General features: G+C 39.5%; 1 protein-coding gene across 1 annotated transcript in view; it reads right to left on the bottom strand.

Moving 5' to 3' along the window:
- The window catches only part of LOC121156923 (limbic system-associated membrane protein-like), a 40514-nt gene extending 34848 nt beyond the window's left edge, over nucleotides 1-5666 (bottom strand). The window contains exons 1-2 of the mRNA XM_040980906.1: nucleotides 5531-5666; nucleotides 4968-5102 (exon numbers count right to left, since the gene is read on the bottom strand). Of these exons, the coding sequence (XP_040836840.1) occupies nucleotides 4968-5102; nucleotides 5531-5666 (271 nt within the window). The remainder of the gene's footprint in view (nucleotides 1-4967; nucleotides 5103-5530) is intronic.
- Nucleotides 5667-15216: the final 9550 nt, after the last annotated feature.

Below are 15216 nucleotides of genomic sequence, written 5' to 3'. Positions count from 1 at the left end.
TAAAAAGGCCATTCTTTTTCTCATATCACAAATAAGCCTCTTTCAGTGAAAATGAATAGGATAACAATGACAATGGCCTAGAAAATAAATTAGCTTTGATTTCATCTTCCTAATATTGAGAATAACAGTATACAATAAACTGAACTAAAGAAGGAATTTATTAGGTATTATTTACTTTGTGAGAGTACTTTACTGTGGTTTAGATATCCTTTTCTTCTGAACAATGGCTCTAGGAGGGGAGTGCTATTAGCCTGTTTTAGGATTGAGAAGACAGGCCTACCGAGGGTTGTTCCCTGTCTACAGTCCTATTACTGGTACTGGACAGGATACAGCTTTGGATCAGGCCTGTCATGTTCTGACACCCATGCTCTGAACTCTGCTCAGCCACTTCTATTTGCACAAATGTTTTCAATTTTATATATTAATAAGGAAAGATATCATTTACAGTAAAATATGGGTAACCTGAAAACCAAATACTATTCTTCTCTTTGAATACAAATAGTGGCATAGCATGCAATGGCATAGTTTATAAATCCATATTGGGAGTCAGAAGGTATGGGCCCAATTTTCACCTGTTCAGTTTAGCTTGTTAGCACAGATATGACTGCCTCTCACCTATGACTATAGATGGTGACAGCTCCCTGCCTATGTGACAGGTTTGAGGTGAATATCAACCAAATCATACATAGGAGAGCAGTTTAACATCCAAAGTGATTTTTTTTCATCTTGTTGGGCTCATCTTTACATGGTTTCATGGAAGGTGGAGGGGTCTTTGAAATAAGGCCTATATTAGAATAACAAGCCTGCCACTCAGAAGGGAATTTTTTTTTTTTCACAAGTGATTTTTGTGGCTTTGCTTTTACCTTCTCTACATGGAAATTATATCAACTGTCTACCAAGCTTGTTATGTGATGGTTTAATGAGACAGCAGACACAGAGAACAGGAATAAAAAAAAAAAAGGCATCATCTATGGAGAATTCAGGAATCAAAATAAGTAAAGGCATGTTTTAACAAAAACAATACTAAACAAATATACTAATGGACACCTATGATAAACATCCCTCCTTGGCAGGGCCGATCAGACTCCTATACCTTCCCACTGTTTTGTCAATACCATCATGATGATTACATCAAATGCACATGGAATAATTAAGATACCTTTGGTACTCTGAAGGCACCCAGATAATTATTGCAAAATTACAGTAGAAAGTAATGGAATCCTGGATTTTCACTGACTACCTGCTCGGAAGTTCTCATAGTACACTCATAGACATTAGAGAATATCTTTACTCATACCTTTCCAAGTTACCAGAATAAACTTAAGGCCAGTATGGTCACTGGAAAGGAACAGCAAGGACAGCTTAGAATATTGTCTGCTTGCATGTTGAACAGATATTTTCTCAATATTCTCTCATTCGCTATTTTTCAAACAAATTGTGGAAAAGTCTAGTTACAATATGTTATCTAGAGACACCAGGTGTGCCCATTCCCAGCTATCTGTTTTGTGGCAATTTTTCCTTCCTCTAGGGAAATGGCTATCACATTGTGACATGCCGGTTGTGAAATGCCACCATCCCATGTGTCCCAAGAATTGTGTTGGTTGAATTGGTTAGATCTAGGCACCAGAGTGGAGCAAGAGTTGATCTCGAAGAAAGTAGCTGGTGAAAAGCAGGATCAAGTGAACTTTTTGAAAAGAAAACTTTTTAGCTGGGAACATTAGATAACAGGTGGGAAGGAACCAAGTTTCAGGACTGGAAGCTGCTGTTGAGAAAAATTTCTCCAGGGGATCAGAAGAAACCAGAAAAAAAAGAGGACCTAAATAAAGCTAATGGTATGTATTAACTGGAGAATTATTCTGTGCTAAATGTTACTCCAAGGATAGTAGGCACTAAAGTGAGGCAGACTCACAAGCAAACAGTTCTGCTGTACTGCGATACTGTGAGAACACCTGGAACTTGAAAAGAAAGGATATGATGTCCTTAAAGCTAGAAGAAATTAGCAGCTCTGTTATGGGTGAAATACAGGAAGCCAGAAGTTCTGTGTACTAAGCATATTTAAATGAGGAGATTTCCAGCTGACAATTTAGCTTTCTGTAAACTCAAGGGCCTCCCTCCATTTAGAAAATAGATTTCACATTTTCCTGAATATATGTGCAATGCCACTGACCTCGTATGGAGAAGGGTTATCAAGAGAAGTGAAAAGGAAAGGCTATGGAATCCAGGTTGTGAGCTTGACAAGAGAAACTGTTGTAGATCTCATTTATACTCAGTCTCTCAGTGCCCTGCAATAAACATCTGTTGGCAGCTGAGAAAATAAATCAATGAAGTGTTGTTGGGAAAAAAAGCTGCCACAGTGGTACTCAGGATTTGTTCATTACGATATTCAGCCAGTAGTTATCTTAGCCATTCAGATATCCTGACTTGATTCTAAAGTCTGTGTTTTGTAAAGGAAGAGGAATCCATGTACATCATGAGACGTTTTCAGAGCAGGCCGACTTGGAGGAGGCACCAAGGCTATTAATGCATGTTTCTCTGTATGCAGGGTCTTTAATAGGCTCAACCGATTCTGTAATTCAATCTTGGTGACTCAAACGTCTTGCTACACATGTTGTTGAGTGGGAAGAATTGTTTGGGACAGTTAGTGTGATGGCTATTTGTAATGTGACATTTTCACAGCTTATGATATTTTGATTTAAAAAAAGGTGATTTTAAGTAAAAATAATACTTTCCTGATTTGTGACCAGTATCACTTATGAAATTTGGAGAAATGTTAAGAGGACAGAGTTTACCCTTGAGTTTTTTCATCTACTCATTTAGTAAACATTTACTGAGCAGTTTCTGTAAGGTCAGAAAAGTGCTAGAGCCTGCTGATTAAGTCATACTGGGTGTTTAATTAAACCCCTTATAGTTTTTCTTATAATTTCTTGTAAGGAATCTTTTCGGCATCTTGAGGTTCTGACCATATTCTTCTGTGGTTCCCTTATCACTAGGAAAAGCTCACATTTTCATAAAAGTCTTTTCTTGAAAATTATCAGTATTTTCTTCTGTTCTGAATTACACTTTGGGGACAGTGAAAAAGGGGCAATGTCAGACTAATTGCGCTAATAATAATAGGGCCCAGACAGCTAGCTTTGATCTTGGGAACCATCTGCAATCCAGACCACTTTGATGTTTCCTACAATGGAAGCATAAATATTTTCTATTTACTCCATGATTGGACTTTCAGAAATCTAATTAAGATGAAGGTCAATTAAGAGAAAATGAAATCTTGACTCTAAAAGTCAGAGAAGGAGTAGAAGGCAAGGGCATGGTTACATATACATAAAAGAGGCTCACTAACCTAATTATAAACTTATACAAACACCCAGAGAAATTGCCTTTCATGTGGAAAAAGTCCTAGAGCATTTTATAACATTGAAATCATTAATGGGTCTTTGAAACACACCCAGCACTAGAAAAAGAATAGTAATAGTGGCATTTCAAAATTCTATTACTAAAAATTTTGGAGACAGCTAAGGATGAAAGCACTACAGAGCTCATCAAATGCTGTCGCCTGCTTCTTGGAAATGAATCCATAAATGTCCATGGCAGAATCAGAGCTACAGCACTCTCCAAGCTGTGGTGTGGAAAGATTCTGCTAACTGTTTCAAAACACTAAGATCCACTACAGACTGGATCATCCTAACTAAGTTGCTTCAGTTTTCAAATTCCTGAAGCACAACTCATGATACAGGTGAACTCTGAGAATTAAATATAAAATGAAAATGTCTTAATTCAGTGCTATACATAGTGGTTGTGAAAAACTAAAAACTCCTTTTCCTCCTGAGAATGTGGGTTTTAGGGTCAAATGGGCCTAACATCAAATCCCTTTTCTATATTTGCTTTTTATGGTGTGTTGGATAGGCAACTTTCCTTCCTTGACTTCAGTGTTCTCCAACTTGGAAACCGAGTCAATGATATGTAACTTGTTGAGAATAGACAGACTTTCTGTCAAGCTCCTTGCACCTGGGTAACTGCATGGAGGTTACAATATGGAAAGCAATTCATCACAACCAAAGCATACTTCCAAACAGACTGAAATTCATGTGCATACACATCTGTGTGCATACATGTCTGTACATACACATCTGTGTGCATGCATGCATTTGATGTAGCTTAAATGTGTGCGTATGTGCTCACATGAAAGGCACAGATTGGAAGAACTATCAAGGCATCCCTTTATTGCTGTCACAAGCCATAATTATGTGTTGTGGAGACTTGAGTTATGTAGAAAGTCACTCCTAACTGAATAGGATAAACAAATTCTCTTTATTCCTTTTGCTGGGTGACACACATCTTATGGATCCCCCCCCTTTTGAACTACATCTAAGGATCTTTTCATCTAAAAAGTTCAAAGTATGCCCACTTACCTATGCATCTCAGTGAAATCTTCGTTTCTAATGCCCAGACTTTGGGACAAATAGATAACCAAATTAATTATCAAGCATCCCTGATAGGCAGTGGGGACACATGTTATCTAACCAAATTGGCTTGAATTTGTTCCCAAAGTAGTTAAATAGTAAAGGATAAAATAAAATCTTTCAATGTTTCATTGTGAGAAATAATGCACTAATAGGGAAATTCTAGGTGAAGCATATTTAAATCATTGCTCTTTCCAAAGTTTATGACCCTCATTTACACAAAGACTAGAATTATGATTTTCAGAAATGTAACTGTTGCCTGATCATGTTTTCTTTATTCTGTGTTCTGAGCAAAAAGAGAGAAAGCTATTGTTAAGTGTATTGTGGGTTATATTTAGAAATGCTTGAGTAAGGCCTGAGTCCTGTCCAACGTATAAATGTGTATCCCTGACCATCAGAGCATCTGTTTGAAATGCAACACCATTTTCCCAATGGAACCGTTAGCATTTGTTGGAGGTATAGACATGCCCAGGGCACACAGTCCCTGTGAGCTCCTGCCATACTCACAGTTCACCGTGACCTTGACTTGTTTTACATCTGCCGAGGAGACTTCATTGGCAGCTTTGCACTCGTATTTGCCTGACTGCTCCCTGGTGATGCCAAGGATCTCCAGATATTCTTCTTCTCCTTCAAATTCTCTTCCTGAAAAAAAAAGTTTTATATGAATGCTTTTTTAAAGTCTAAAATATGCAGTAGGTTGCCTCATTTTTCCTTGTAAAAGCAGTAAATCCACCTGGCTTTTCAATAATTTGACAATGTGCTTTGTCTGAATCCAGATTCTGTGGAAAAGGATCCCAAGACGGGAAGTCCTGTGAATGTGATTGCATGAGAAGTGCTTTCAGGAATAACTGGTAAGAAAGAGAGAAAAGTGGGCCTTGGAAGAAAAAGACACCAAACAAAACTGGGATACCCACATATGTCACATACAAAACAATCTTGGCTCAGTTCTTCAAGGATTTCTGTGGGAGTATATGTCTCACTCCAAAGTTGTATGAATTGGGGGCAAGAAGCTGCAGTGTTTGCTCATCTTCTGGAGAAACTTCCCTACAGTCGTGAAATGCACACTTGGCCTGTGGGTGTTAGATGGCCATTATCAGGTACACCATGCTGCAAATAGCTTCCCACCAAAATGGTTATTAGAGAAATGGCTTCTTGGACACCACCCTTCTTGTCCAGATTATGTGGAATGCTGTCCACAAGCAACATGTGATAAACCTTGTTTTGCCCAGGGGTTTCCTCTTTTCTCTATCAAGCTCTGTCACTGCTGAGGAATTCAGGGCATGAGCCAGATCAATGAGAAGTACAGCAAACTTCTTCCGAGGGAGACCAAGAGAAATAAGAAAGAAAAAAATAGACTGGAATAGGAGGAGAGGCAGGTCTAAAGAGGGAAGAATTTGACCGAGGAAGAGATTAGCCAGGGTTGGACCAGGAAGTCAGTAGGTTTGAAGTCTGACTAAATTGAACTGTCCCAAAATCTGCTGCTACTTGTGAATGGGTACAACAGCTGGGGAAGGTGCCCAAGACCACAATTCTGCCCCATCGAATCTTGCTCCCGGTCATTGTACACCAAATGGTACCAATTAACAGCTCTGCCTAAATGCCAAAAGCTGTTTTCCTTTTCTGTAAATTCCCTGATGGCCAAATCGACATAGAAGCCAGGCAGCATGGAGATGAATTCACTTTCTAAATATGTCAGCTAAGCATGTTAACGAGGCTCCCAGTGGAACACAAAGCCTCTGATGACATCCTATGATTCAACTCTCAGGAGTACCCAAAGCTTCAAGTCTTTACTTAATTGTCTGTATCATCAATTTGAAGGAAATTTTGCAATCCCAACAATAATCAGTAGGAATAAAGCTATTTTGTTCTGAAATTCTCCATATTATCTAACATATGCATCTACTGAGATTAGTTTAGAATCAATCTATAGCTTTAGCTGGGTATTATCTATAAAAAGTAACCTTTTTTTTAAAATCCTTTTGCCATTATTCACTTCCCCAAATTCAAACAAGCAGTCAAATCCAATTTTATATATTGCAGAAGAAACATGAAATACATAATGTAGGAGGGAAGAAAACTGAAATTTTGCAAGGGGTTATAGGCCACTTGATTGGATTTACTGGACTGAACTTGGATTGAAGCAGGGAAAAGTAATCTTTGGCATACACTTCCTTCTAATGGCTTAAGAGTCATGTCTACTTGTTGCCAAAATTTTTATAGTTAAACACAAACACCAAGACAACTAAGAGTGATTTTGACAGTTGCTCCAAGCAGGCTAGTATTAACTAAAACCAAACCAAACCAAACCAAACCAAACCAAACCAAACCAAACCAAACCAAACCAAACCAAAAACTGGAGTTCAGAGGACTGTTGAGCAATTCCCGCCCCCCCCCCCCCAAAACCAGAACACCAAATGTCTGAGGACCACAAATCTCAAACATTCTTGGCAGACAGGATTTTGCGGACGCCAGACTTCCTGCTGAGATTGCTGACACCTTACTGGCACAGCGTGCCTAGAGAGGTGTGAGGCATTCTATCATAGTCCTCTTCATTTAGTGATTGTGGCCTGAACATATCTGAGTATAAACGAAGTTCTGTTAGATTCCTTTTCTAGTTAGATCTGTTTGTTTACAACTATTGGTTCCTGTAATTCACATTTACTCATCTTCTTACCTGATACCTGGTGATTGTTTCCCAAATTCCTTGAGACCTATTCTTAGAGTACCTTGTATACTATTGTTTAATTGGCTAGCAACTTTTATCTGCCTGCTTGTTCTGCCAAAAGTATGGTATAAGTTGCCCAGTAGAACTCAATAAAATGTGCATTGGCTCATCTAACCTCTGCATCCACTGTGACCTGATTCTTCTCGGCAAGGTCATCACACCTTGAGTCCTGGTCCCCACTAGAAGGACCTCTGAGAGAGGGGAGGAAGATGCAGTAAGAGAGACTCATTGATTCTGAGAATCATGGTGCAGTTTAATGATCAAGGAGATCAACTTAATTGAGAATATCTTAGCATTTCTTCCTTGCCCTGCTCCACACTGATAACATCTCTTCCCAGATAGGTACAGAGAGGTCAGTAGAAGAAAGAGAAAACAAATACTTAAAGATGGCTTACAACATTTGAATTGCTTTCCAAACAGTTTATCTTGGGTCCCTACCTGCATTTTAAATTTCTACAAGAAACTGCTTACAGGAAAGAAGAGATGGTTGTTAGCAATACCAGCTAACACTCTTCTAGTTTGTAAAGACAGCTCCTCTGAGAATAAACAGTAAATGGAATGAAGAAGAATCAAGCTGTATTTTGGGGGGGTTGGAGCCTGTGAGTTTCATGTGCCAATCTAAGTACTACATTCTCGTTTTTCCTAGATAAGCAGATAATAAAATAGATCCTCATCAGACATGGTTTCTACTCACACCTCTAGGAATGACTTTGCTGCTACTAGCCAAGAATACAAGGGCAGCTTTTCCGACAGTAATACGCATTTGAGACAGAGACCATCTCTCCTCTTGTTATAGTATTCCCCTACTGAGTCCACACATACCCAACAGCTGTTCACAGCTGTCTCACAGAGTATAGGAGTATAATGCATAAAGATTTTAGTGCCAAATCATACTTCGGCCCTTCAACCCAAATACACTGACAGATGTGAAAAACCTCACAACCCCCTTAGACTCTCCTTGTTGCTGCTTTTCCTTGTTTAACATTTGGGGCCTGAAGTTCGTAGACATTTCTTATTAATCGGTCGAGCTCACACCCATAGGTGAAGTTGCCCAAAATGCATCACTGTATTTCTTCACTTGAGAATCTCTTGTTAATGCACCAGAACTGGACACGAAATGGGAGGTTTCTGCTGCTAGAAAATTAAAATCCAAGACTAGAGGCTCTTCAGAAAATATACCTTACTCATAATATATCAACACAAATTAAGACTGTTTTTGGAAGAGTTTAATCACTCAATAAATGTGTGATGATCTAGTTTGCTATAGATGGAATATTTGAAGGAAGGCACCCTCATCAATGAGGGTAGTGCCTTTATAAAAGGAACTATACAAATTTCCTTTGCTGCTTCCACCATGAACGATATGGGCAACAATGGCAATCTTTGGATCTGGATGTGCATTTTTGGCAGACACTGATTTTATCCTTGCACTGACTTTGGGCTTCCCAGCCTTCAGAACTGTCAGGAATGAATTTCTACTGTTAGAGGCCAGTGTGATGTATCAACAGGCTAATCCTCTGTCTGCAATGCCAGTTTCCTATATTGGCACTGGTTCACATCCTGGCTGCTCCACTTCCAATTGAACCCCCTACATATGACCTAGCAAAGCAGTGGAGGATGGCCCTAGTCCTTTGGTCCACGGGAGAGCCAAGAGAAGCTCCTGGGTTCAGCTTGGCTCAGCTCTGGTTTGTTGTGGTTATTTGGGGACTGAACAGAAGATGGAAGATCTTCTCTCTGTCTCTCCTTCTCTCTGTAAATCTGCCTTTCAAATAAAACCAAACTTATCTACTGTTTACCAGAATTCTGTTGTATCTTATTAGATTAGCCTGACTAGAGTGGGGCAGTGTTTAACTAAACTAAGAAGCACAAGCAGATACTAGTATTACATTCAACAATCCTTTCATATCAGTGAGCCACTTCTGGTTTTAACAGCACTTTCTGAATCTTAAGTCACAAAAACTCTATGATACAGATTCGGCTGCTCCTTTCTCTTCTCCTATGTGTATGTTCCCAAGGGGACACCTTTTCCCCACTTCTTTCTGCTCACTCTGACCAGCTTTTCTCCACCCAGGGGATCTGCTTCCATTTCCTATTAAGCTCTTAAATAATGCTAACACCAGAAACTGATGCATGATCTGCTGTTTAAGTTTTCCATGGACTAGTCCTGTGGTACAACTTACGTCCTTCTCTTGTTCTTATCTATTATTTCCTGCCCATGTATAAATATTTACTGGAAATGCAAATGATCATATTTTGGTATTTTGAACATCTCAACCAATTTCCATAGGCTTGCTCACATCGCTGAATGTTATATTTATTCTGGGATCTCGTGTTTAGTTTAAATCTCCCTTTGCTTAATGTACTTGTGTGTCTCCTGGCAATATCCAGCTACCGGGCTAAATAACTCCTTGTCCTCCTTCGTGTATGCACCTTTCAAACTCTTGCATATAATTAACATATTTCTGTCTTAGTCACTGTTTGCTTAAGTTGTTCTTATTAGTCCCTTAATATTTCTTCCTAAGTCAGGAAGAAAGGCCTAGAGCTAACAGAGGAAAGTGATCTCCTCTGTGCTCTCCAATGTGGAGGCAAATCAGCCCGGAATAACTCCAATTAAAGCATGGCAGGTGCTGCCTTCTGCATACCACGCCCTCGGAGCAACTGTACTTTGGGGAAACTCACCGTTCACATCCACGATGTTGATTTATTTAGATTTTAAGGTCAACTTGGCATTTGTAAGTAAGAAGTTATTTAAAATTAAATACATTTCTATGGATCTTCTGCTTCCCTTTTTCCTCCTTCCTCTTTCCTACACAGCACATGTGGTATTGTTTTGCCTCTCTACAACACAGTTTCTTCTCTCTCTCCCCCAAGTCCCTTCTTCCCTCTCACCACACCTACCTCTCTCATCTATCCACCTGCCCTCTGCATACACACACAAACTCATTTATAGATATTTATTCTCAAGAATCATTGTACAAATTCACTAAATCAAGTGTTTGCTTACTAATGGGAGAGACTGTATCTTTAAACTTCCCAGTCATTTTCAAAGACTACGACCCTAATTATCAGTAGAGTATCTGTCTTTTGCTTTGAGACAGAGAACAAGCAGTTTTGAAAATTTGCTGTGACTGCTTTATGACTTTAAAGTTGCAGAATTCCAACGGTTCTTCTGTATTCAGAGGCGAGTGAATATGTCCCCCTCCACCGACTGTTTTGAGTCTTCCTGAGTATAAAATCCCGATTGATCAGTCTTTCGCCACAGGCAAGTGGTGTTTGAAACAGGATTGACATCACCTTTTCACACATAAATTTCAGTATTTACATATAAGTGATTGTAAACACATTAGCTATAAACACAAGTACACATCCTGTTTCATGAGAAGCAAAACTGGCATTCGTCTTGCAGGGTGGGTATGTATATGTATGTTTGTAGGGACTGTGGGTGGAAAGCAGCGTGAGCCAAAGCAAGCCATGAACTTCTACCTACAAAAATCAAAGGAAAAAGGATCACAAATCAGTGATGCCATTTGAAGTTTCCTGTGGCGACTTCAAATGCTATAACAAGTTTCTGTTCTTTCAGTGTGTTTCATGTGTGCTTTTTTTCCTAAGGATACAATCACATATTCCTCGTTTTACCTCCCTTTCCTACCTTTCTGCATACCTACACGAAAATGCTAAGAGAAATACAAAACAAAACAAAAGAAAAACAAAAGCACAAGAAGTCTAGAAAAGCGTGGATGTCCTCTGTTGACACTTCCATTCAGGTCTCTCTCCAGCTCCTTTGAAGTTTTTGTTTTAAAGCTTCACATTCCACTGAGAGATCCTTTACTATTTGACAGTGCTGCTGTGCAGAGGGTGAGACCACATCTCATTCCCTCTGTGCATCACCAAAAAGGAGATGTGAAGAGTGGTCAGTGATCTGCGATTGAAAGGGGTTGGGGTGGAGAGAACACAGCTACCAGAAGCAATAATCAGAGGGGGAAGGATGGAGGGACAAGGATTGCAATGACGTGAGTAAGTAAAACAAAAGCAAAAATAAAAACAGAGAAGTGATGTAGACAAGGTGACATTCAGGTAGCATAAGAACAGAAATGAAAGGAGAGTGCTCTCTGAAGATTAAGATATTTATGCTACATGAAAGGGAAGGAATAGGTTACTCCGCTATAGAAATGTTTTCTATTTGTACAGTAAGATATAACAGGGTGAGGATTATGTACAATGGACCCATACTTTCTCTAGCCCCAAAAGATGCAGTTAGTACCCAGAAACCAAGGGCAAGCATAAAGTCAGGAAAGAGTCACAACTGGCTTTGGCTTTCTGAAGGATCACAGGCCCAAAAAGAATAATGTCATGGCGTTATTTTTTTCATGGTATCCAGGGAGATCCAATTCATTACAAATTGCATTTCTATTTTTACATACAAAAGTAATCGGTTAGATGACATAGCTACTGTTCAGTATGTAACCAGAGGCTGTCATTCACACATCATTGTCTCCTGGACCCTAACAGATTTTGCTTATGTTAAACCATTAATGCCTAGTTAATGTCAATTTTGGCAACTCTCCCACCCTTCTGAATACTATACTTGAAGTCAGAATCTCTTACATTGAGTTTTCTCATGGAGATTATCGGATTTTGTCCATCACTATACCTCAGGGTATGACAACAGTGTTGAAACTTACTCAAAGCTCCAGAAATATTGTAGCATGGCTGTATTTCTTTTCAGTGATAATACTGTTAAGCTTGCTTATGGATGTGGAAAACATGCAGACACAGATTTAAAGGAGACAAGCATATCCAAGTGCATAATGTTATTAGAGGAGGGCTCGGATTTGAACCATCTTGGTAGGCTTTTTGAAGCTGTTTTTGCTTAAGTATTGTTTTTATCACTAAAGTGCCCTGATATTCTACAGTTAGCTGAATTCTTAGTTTTCAGAATGTGCCCTACTTCTTTATTCTGAATATACAGTCAGAGGTTGCAAACAGGGCACTTGGGATATTTCCAATGCAATGCAGCTCTGAGATGGATAAGGAAGGTAAAAATACAGCCTCCATCTTTTATGAGGTTTGTCCACTTCACTTAACTTCCTTACTGAGAGAACCAAATAAAGCGATTGAAGAGAAAAAAAGGTTGGTATTTAAAAATTTACCCTCCATCTTTTTATTTTTAGAAGCTCCTGCATCAGCCACCTAAATCCATGGTGCACAAAAATGTCAGCAACTTGTATAGGAAATGGGGAAGAGCACAGAATGGAATTTTCTTAGGGAAGAACTGCTGGGAGAGATGAATTTTCAGGAAGTTGAGAAACACGGTGTAAAGGTTCAGAGTAGGCAAATCAGATCAGAGGGTATGGTGATTTTGTCAGCCTATTAGAGGGATGAAGATCTTACTATAAAAGGGGCCTCACACTGCTGTGAGGTATATTTGGATGATTCTGGATTTTCTGTGTCAGGTAAATTGACATTTCATGTGTGTCTCTGGCAACCACTGGATATTAAATACAATGACATTGTTTTATAATTTGCTCTTCTATTCCAACTACACAACTTTTCCTTTTATTATGTATATATGTTTAAATATTTATACTTGTTTTTAAAGATATATTTCTTTTTTATTTGAAAGGCAGATTTATGAAGAAAATGAGAGACAGAAAGGTTTTATATCTGATGGCTTGCTTGGCTACAATAGCTAAAGCTGAGCCAATCTGAAGCCAGCAGCTTTCTCCTGGTCTCCCATGCATGTGAGGAGTCCCGAGGCTTTGGGCCATCTTCCTCTGCCTTTCTAGGCTACAAGCAGGGAGCTGGATGGGAAGATGAGCAGCGGGGACACAAACTGAAGCACATATGGAATCCTGGTGCTTGGATGTGGTGGATTAGACAATTGAACCATCATGCCAGGCCCTTCCTTTTTTCACTCCTGGAAGAAATATGGCAAATAAGCATGGGATTCCATAAAAATTGCATCTGACTGAAGTTGAATCATCATTTGTCACTAAGAGCTCTTGGTGACAATCCTTGTTATTGATTCCTAACATGTATTTCATGTTCTTTCTGTGATTTGTTGTGAAAGTGTAGATAAGTTCTTCGAAGAGGCTCAAAAATCATCACCTACCCTGTTTGACAGTAGCTGCCTAGAGCAAAATGTTTAGATGGATTCTGAGCCACGCCATGGGCTCAGTGGGAGTGAGTCTCAAAGTCTGCTGTGAGGACAGAGAAGGGAATGTGCGCCATGCACTGGCAACCCCGGGGGTTTCCTATAGTTCACAGATTTTTCACAGACATAAAGAGATGAGCCAACTGGAAGTTAGTCACTTCCTGAATATGAATGAAACTGGTACCACTTGAAAAATTAGAAAGGAATGCTGATTGGGAATGACATAATAGGTTCCATTCTTGGTTATATACCATATTCAGATCTTATCAGGGTATCCTGTAAAGTAAAGAGGCACTTGGAAATATGGGATTGGATAGAAATTTGGACTGAATGTGATTTAAATGTATACTCTGTGCTTTGGCAGTATTTCAAGGTAGAATAAGGCTTGTAGAACATTTGTGTGATGTAGCATTATGTCATAAAGCAAACACACTCTGTCCTATTTCATTTTTATTACCCCAGGGATGTGGGGTACAAACAAGTAAAACTGACATACAGGAAGGAAAAAAAATGCTAAAATACTTAGAAGAGTCATTTGGGAATGAAATAGAAGTATATAAATTCATATAGGCATCAACTGTTTTCCAGACTATTTACTGAAACTGGGCAAGATATAGAATTGAATCTGCTGGACAGAGGCACCAACCAGTAAGATCTTTTGCCATTGTCTTCAGAACCCTAGGGAATTACCTGACCTATCATTAAGGATTCTGCCATGACAGAGGCTTAAATATCAAGAGGGATGAGAGCAGCAGGTCATTGGCTGTTTTCAAGAGTCAAAGAAATCAATTGGCATTTTGTAAGTGAATATGTTAAACTCAGCAGGGCAATTGTACTGCAGAAAAACTATCAGAATTTTGCGGTTTGCTCAGAAGCATTTGAAAAGCAGTTAAAACAAAGCACTGGGCAAACCCATCTGCTCTCTGGCCTTTCCTTATTTGTCCTCAAATTGTAATAACTCCTTCAGGCTTATCCCAGAATTCCAGCTCTAACTCTTGGAACTCTGTAGAATGAGTAGGTCCATCCAATCTACACTGCTGTTCTTGCTTCATATCATTGCTTATGTAATGAAGAGATAAGCGGGGGGTGAAAGGTGGAATAAGAAAGAAGAGAAAATAATAGAAAAGCATGAACCAAAGCTTCATTCCTGGAATGTTTTGCTTTTACAAAAAGTGGGAAGTCTGGTTGCTCAGGGCTCAACTTAAATAGCAAGGGTTCTAGCCAAAAGCTTCTTGCTTTTAGGCCAAAATGGATGAGCTAGGAATTACTCCATTAATGTTCATTTGGAGTTGCAGGTCTCTGATAACTGGTGCTCCCAGACCCTGACCCAGGAATTTTAGCCTTTCTGCGATGCAGATGGGTCACAGTAAGAGTGGGAGTCTCAGCTGCAGTGTCAGGAGCATGCAGAGGCAGAGGGGGGAGAAGGGCAGGAGAGAGTTCGTGACTGCTTTGAAAGCAGTCACTCTCCCAGGCTGGGCCCACACACTCCTGGAAGGCTATGAGGCCAGTGGGCCAAAGCTTAATAGGAAAACAGCAGCGATTTGTCTCCACTGCTATTTATGTTTCAAGTGCTCGACAGGCTGTCAGTGCAAGTGAGGGTCGCTAAATTTACTGCCTTTCAGATTACGGCTACAGTCTCTGACTTGACAAGTCACTTCTTTTAAAAAGCACTGCATGAGGATGTTTCCTCTCCTTTTTGAAGAAAAACAAAGAAAGAAGAAAAAGCCACATGTTCAAAATGAAGAAAGTTCACTGACTTAGCCTAATGGGTGGGAGGGAGGGCGCTGTTCTCCCAAACTCCCTTCTAATTTAAACGGCAAGTGAGGGAGATGAATGACTCCCAAGTTCCTAGTTGGGTCTGTGGACTACCTGATGTT

Source organism: Ochotona curzoniae, unplaced genomic scaffold (genome assembly GCF_017591425.1).
Source record: "Ochotona curzoniae isolate NIBS_2020 unplaced genomic scaffold, NIBS_Ocur_1.0 contig_3498, whole genome shotgun sequence".
NCBI classification, from domain to species: domain Eukaryota; kingdom Metazoa; phylum Chordata; class Mammalia; order Lagomorpha; family Ochotonidae; genus Ochotona; species Ochotona curzoniae.
This window is presented reverse-complemented; position numbering and strand designations above follow the sequence as displayed.